The sequence below is a fragment of the Taurulus bubalis genome (assembly GCF_910589615.1).
Source record: "Taurulus bubalis genome assembly, chromosome: 15".
In the NCBI taxonomy this organism is placed as follows: domain Eukaryota; kingdom Metazoa; phylum Chordata; class Actinopteri; order Perciformes; family Cottidae; genus Taurulus; species Taurulus bubalis.
In genome coordinates, this window is record NC_136603.1 from 2,601,182 (window position 1) to 2,603,681 (window position 2,500).

A 2,500-nucleotide genomic window follows, 5' to 3' on the forward strand; every position below is an offset into this window, starting at 1 on the left:
ATACAATATATACACAATGCATACAATACATACACAATGCATACAATATATACACAATGCATACAATACATACACAATGCATACAATATATACACAATGCATACAATACATACACAATGCATACAATACATACACAATGCATACAATATATACACAATGCATACAATATATACACAATGCATACAATACATACACAATGCATACAATAATAATATATATATTATTATATATTATTATTATATATATAATAATATAATATATATATAATAATAATTAATTAGTCTGAAAACAACCAATGTCAGACTGACTGTGTTTCCTCTCTCTCCCTCTCTCTCTCTCTCTCTCTCTCTCCCTCCCTGTTTCCCTCCCTCTCTCTCTCTCCCTCCCTGTCTCTCTCTCTTCCTGTCTGTCTCTCTCCTCCCCTCCCTCTCTCTCCCTCTCTCTCTCCCTCCCTCTCTCTCCCTCTCTCTCTCCCTCCCTCTCTCTCTCTCTCTCTCTCTCTCTCTCCCTCCCTGTCTCTCTCTCTCTCTCTCCCTCCCTGTCTCTCTCTCTCTCTCTCTCCCTGTCTGTCTCTCTCTCTCTCTCTCTCCCTGTCTCTCTCTCTCCCTGTCTGTCTCTCAGGTCCCTCGTCCCTGGATGTCAGAGGACAGTAAACACGTGTTGATCCAGATCCTGTGGGACAACCTGAAGCTGCACCAGGACTCGGTCCAGCCGCTCTACATCCTCTGGAACACCTTCAGTGAGTCATTTACCCCAGTTCCTCTTCCATTCTCCTCAACGCCGCAAAAGAAAAACAAATTTAGAGAATCTAGAGTCTAGAGAAGCTAGCTCCTCCTCCTGGTAGTCGTCAGCTAGCTCCTCCTCCTGGTAGTCGTCATCTAGCTCCTCCTCCTGGTAGTCGTCAGCTAGCTCCTCCTCCTGGCAGTCGTCATCTAGCTCCTCCTTCTGGTATTTGGCAGCTAGCTCCTCCTCCTGGTAGTCGTCAGCTAGCTCCTCCTCCTGGGAGTCGTCAGCTAGCTCCTCCTCCTGGCAGTCGTCATCTAGCTCCTCCTTCTGGTATTTGGCAGCTAGCTCCTCCTCCTGGTAGTCGTCAGCTAGCTCCTCCTCCTGGTAGTCGTCAGCTAGCTCCTCCTCCTGGTAGTCGTCAGCTAGCTCCTCCTCCTGGGAGTCGTCAGCTAGCTCCTCCTCCTGGTAGTCGTCAGCTAGCTCCTCCTCCTGGTAGTCGTTAGCTAGCTCCTCCTGGTAGTCGGCGGCGTCTAGCTCCTCCTGGTAGTCGTCAGCTAGCTCCTCCTCCTGGTAGTCGTCAGCTAGCTCCTCCTCCTGGTAGTCGTCAGCTAGCTCCTCCTCCTGGCAGTCGTCATCTAGCTCCTCCTCCTGGTAGTCGTCAGCTAGCTCCTCCTCCTGGTAGTCGTCAGCTAGCTCCTCCTGGTAGTCGGCAACGTCTAGCTCCTCCTGGTAGTCGTCATCTAGCTCCTCCTCCTGGTTGTCGTCATCTAGCTCCTCCTCCTGGTAGTCGTCAGCTAGCTCCTCCTGCGGCTACCTGGTGTGCTAACGGTGTGCTCTCTGTCTTGCAGGCCTTAACTGCACTCTGTTGTTAGAGAGTGAGTGTTCTCCTCAGACGAGTCTTGTCTTTGTGTGTCTGTTGTGTTGCTCTTCGATGCATCGCAGTGTCGTCTGTGGAACGTCAGCCGCTTCCTGGCCTCAGTGTTCTCCATGATTATTATTGTTGTGTTATTGTTATGGTTCGCCTCAAATCCAGCCCAGTGCTCTGTATGTGGATGTCGCTTTGCATCTCTGGTGAATGTGTTTCTCCACGCGCTGACATCCAGTTACATGTTGAGGACAATTTATCTGAATTTAATCTAACACTGAACCGTGTGTGTGTGTGTGTGTGTGTGTGTGTGTGTGTGTGTGTGTAGATGTGGGTTACCCTCTGTCCCGGCCGGTCCCGGAGGAGGAGAAGCCGCTGAGCGAGGAGCTGCTGCAGGGCGTCGTGAGGAGCATCCAGAGGAACGACCTCAGCCGGCCCATGGCTCAGCTGCTGACGCTGCTGGGGCAGACGCTCGGGGTCAAGAGGCGAAGGTATTCAGTGATGCCACTTCAAAACACAACGTAGAGGATCTTCCTCGTGGGATCTAACGCGTACTTTACAAACATCTTTTCTTGACGATGAAGATTTTTTCTTAAGCAGACTTCCCCTCTCTCTCTCCTCAGGAGTCTGTACCGGGACATCCTCTTCCTCTCTCTGGTGGCTCTGGGGAAAGACAACATTGACATTGGTGAGTCATCGTTTTATGTTTTCATCATCATCAGTGTCGGCGGTTACTTTTGTTGTTCATACTGTTTATTTTCCCGGGTCAGAAAAATATAATTTATCAAGTTTTTAAAAAGTTGTATTTATTATTTTTGTCCACAAGGGGGCAGAATAAACAAACAGTTAAATGTTCTTTTTTTAATTTGATGCTTCTGAATATTCACACTTTATGAATATTTGTCTCTT

The 2,500-nt window shown here is 48.5% G+C and overlaps 1 protein-coding gene across 1 annotated transcript in view; it reads left to right on the top strand.

Annotated features, from left to right (window-relative positions):
• LOC306747442 (C-myc promoter-binding protein-like) overlaps positions 1-2,500 on the top strand; it is a gene marked incomplete at both ends in the record, with an annotated part of 37,558 nt that overhangs the window by 34,175 nt on the left and 883 nt on the right. Inside the window, 4 exons of the mRNA XM_079230500.1 lie at positions 622-739; positions 1,575-1,601; positions 1,920-2,082; positions 2,215-2,279. Coding sequence (XP_079086626.1) covers positions 622-739; positions 1,575-1,601; positions 1,920-2,082; positions 2,215-2,279 — 373 coding nt within the window. The remainder of the gene's footprint in view (positions 1-621; positions 740-1,574; positions 1,602-1,919; positions 2,083-2,214; positions 2,280-2,500) is intronic.